This window comes from Atractosteus spatula, unplaced genomic scaffold (genome assembly GCF_055471065.1).
Source record: "Atractosteus spatula isolate fAtrSpa1 unplaced genomic scaffold, fAtrSpa1.hap1 Scaffold_57, whole genome shotgun sequence".
Classification (NCBI taxonomy): Eukaryota; Metazoa; Chordata; class Actinopteri; order Semionotiformes; family Lepisosteidae; genus Atractosteus; species Atractosteus spatula.
The window spans coordinates 4,703-7,182 of NW_028296887.1; the positions used below are offsets into that span (position 1 = coordinate 4,703).

Genomic DNA, 2,480 nt, shown 5'->3' on the forward strand with positions numbered 1-2,480 from the left:
TACACACGGGAAAGTGTGCAGGCGGCTTCACGGAGTCCCGCCTCAGACTGGAACTGGTTCAAATTAGACGCTGAGAACAATCCGGGTCTCTGTGTGTAACTGATTGTGTTGATTGAGCGGTAGTGTGACCAGGTGTGTGGTAGCAGGTCCTGCCAGTATAAAAACCTAGTCACCGCGTTCATACTTTATGCTCTTGCTTCAACACAGTTTAGGGTTTACTTGTCTTACTTCTGTAGCAGTTTAGCGGGACGTCAATTTGGCGATGCGCTCGTTTCTCTTTGTGTTGTGCCTGTGCGCAGGAGCCGGGCTCCCCGCACTGATCTCCGCCGGGCCGGCTGGCTTGGACTCTCGGGAATTAGCGCTCCAGGCCGACTTCCCGGCTCTCGAAGACGCAGCCCAGTTGGAGGACTTGAGCCTGGCAGATGCGCCCTCCGAAGACCTGTCTGCAAGCGAGAATGACTCGCAGTCCTTGGCTCCCGACTTCCGCCGCCTTCCCGTGTCCAGAGACGCGTACTCGCCCTACTTCGACAAGGAGAAGATGAAGCCTGAAGCCGGCAGCCGGCCCTTACCCGCCTACATCAAGAGCGTCCTGTTTCCTCCCCAGGGAGGGCGGCAGCCGGCTCGCCCGGCCATCGGGGGCACCCGAGGAGTGGCTGTGTGGTGCGACTCCAGCAGGATGTACGTGAGGGTCAGTCGGCTCCTGTTCGGCTTCAGCTGTCGGCCATCGGAGGTGACCTTGGGCAACTGCAGCGTCAGCCGAACCACACGCCATTACTTCTACTTCATCTATGGGCTTCATGAGTGTGGCACCGAGCGATCAGTAAGCGGGGCTTCATCTACAGGCAGTGTATCGATGTGAGCTGTAGGGCTAGTGTCGGGGTTGCCTTTCCTGGGAATATCCCTTCCTCTGTAACCCTGCAGGTTGTCCAGGGCCGCCTGATGTACTCCAACACTCTCCGCTATGCCCCGCCCTCCTCCAGTGCACCTGTGCATCGCTTCATTCCCTTCTCTGTGCCGGTCAAGTGCTCCTACAACAGGTAGGCAGGGCTCTGCTGCTGCTGAGAAGCCACTGGGGAAAGTGTCCAGAAGCCCCTCATCCCCCTCTGTCCTGCAGGTTCCACTACTCCTACAAGGTTGGCTATGTCCCCACTTGGGCCAGGAGAAGGACCTTCTTCAAGGACCTGAAGAACAAGCACAGCTTTGTCCTGCTCACCACCAACTGTAAGCTCCTTGAGTGAGTGGCTCCTCCTGCCTGCAGGGGGTGCTGTGTGCAGGTGTAATGCTGCCTCTCTCTCCAGCCCGCTGGGTCCGGCTCTCTCCTAAGGATGAGTACTTCCTGGGTCAGCCCATGTACTTCCAGGCCACTGCCTACTTTGCCACAGTGGAGCAGAGGCTGTACATCCACTCGTGTTACGTAACGGAGAAACCAGACCAGCACTCCCAGCCCCGTTTCCCCGTGATCGACAACTTGGGGTACGGCCCCTTCTGGGAGGGGAGGTGGGCAGGAGCTCCGAGAGCCTGCAGGGGTTCATCTTTGTCCTTGTCCCCAGGTGCATGGCGGACAGCAAGGCAGATGGCTGCCTGTCCAGGTTTGTCCCCTCCAAGCAGAAGGATGTGCTCCGCTTCACAATTGATGCCTTCCTCTTCCAGAAGAAGCTGTCCAGGAAGGTACTGCTCTCAAAGGCTGCTCAGCCTTCTTGCTCTACTGATCCATGGTCTGCTTTCACATCCATGATCTAGATGTGAACCAGACTGTGGCAGCTGTAGTGCCTAGAGCTGCCAGCTTGACTTCACAGATGGCAGAAGGTCCTTCTCTGTCCCTCTATTGGCCTTGATCCCTTAATGCTGTGACCTTCCCTCTTGCAGCATGAAGTGACTGAACTGTACATGCACTGTGTCATGGCTGTGGCTCCTGCTAAAGCAACACCAGGGACCAAGTCCTGCACCTACAACAGGGAGGCTAAGAGGTACTTCTGCAAGGAGCCTGCTGAGGGTGCTCTGGGACATGCCAGGTGGAGGCCTCACCTGTCCTCCTCTCCTTCAGGTGGGAGGAGCTGTATGGTGACCATGAGGTCTGTGCCTGCTGTGAGTCCAGGTGTGCTGGCAGCCGGAATGAAGGTGGGTCTGGTTCTCTATCCCTGGTGGATGCATCTCTGCCCAAGAGACAACCATGCTTGGACAACTGAGGAATGATCCCATGCTGGACAAAGGGACTGTTTAGATGAGTAGCATCACTGTGGGTTTCTGGGTATAGCAGATCCCTCACTCCTGGGTGCTGCTTTTCCACAGGTACCAGGAGCCTGGTGACCAGCAGTCGGGTGGCTGTGGCACCAGTAGAGGGTCCTCTGGATGTGGGAGCTGACTGGACTGAGGATGAGGAGGGAGACCCTCAGAGCTCCAGTGAAGATGTGGAGGGAGCAGAGGACTTTGGAGATGTTGGCCAGTGGACAGGTAGGGTCTGGCAGGAGGAGCTCCTGTAG

The 2,480-nt window shown here is 57.3% G+C and overlaps 1 protein-coding gene across 1 annotated transcript; it reads left to right on the forward strand.

The window, feature by feature from the left end:
* Nucleotides 1–262: 262 nt before the first annotated feature.
* Nucleotides 263–2,480, forward strand: LOC148806149 (zona pellucida sperm-binding protein 3-like). The gene is made up of 8 exons (XM_088909665.1): nt 263–820; nt 922–1,037; nt 1,115–1,221; nt 1,299–1,473; nt 1,551–1,668; nt 1,867–1,967; nt 2,045–2,118; nt 2,290–2,480. The coding sequence occupies exons 1-8, from the start codon at nt 263–265 to the stop codon at nt 2,478–2,480; spliced, it is 1,440 nt and encodes a 479-aa protein (XP_088765791.1).

Excerpts from the sequence above, each read along its gene's own strand:
- LOC148806149 (XM_088909665.1), top strand. The coding sequence starts at position 263 with ATGCGCTCGTTTCTCTTTGTGTTGTGCCTGTGCGCAGGAGCCGGGCTC. Across the intron at positions 821-921 it reads AGTGTGGCACCGAGCGATCA|GTTGTCCAGGGCCGCCTGAT; the intron begins GTAAGCGGGGCT and ends GTAACCCTGCAG. Across the intron at positions 1,474-1,550 it reads CCCGTGATCGACAACTTGGG|GTGCATGGCGGACAGCAAGG; the intron begins GTACGGCCCCTT and ends CCTTGTCCCCAG.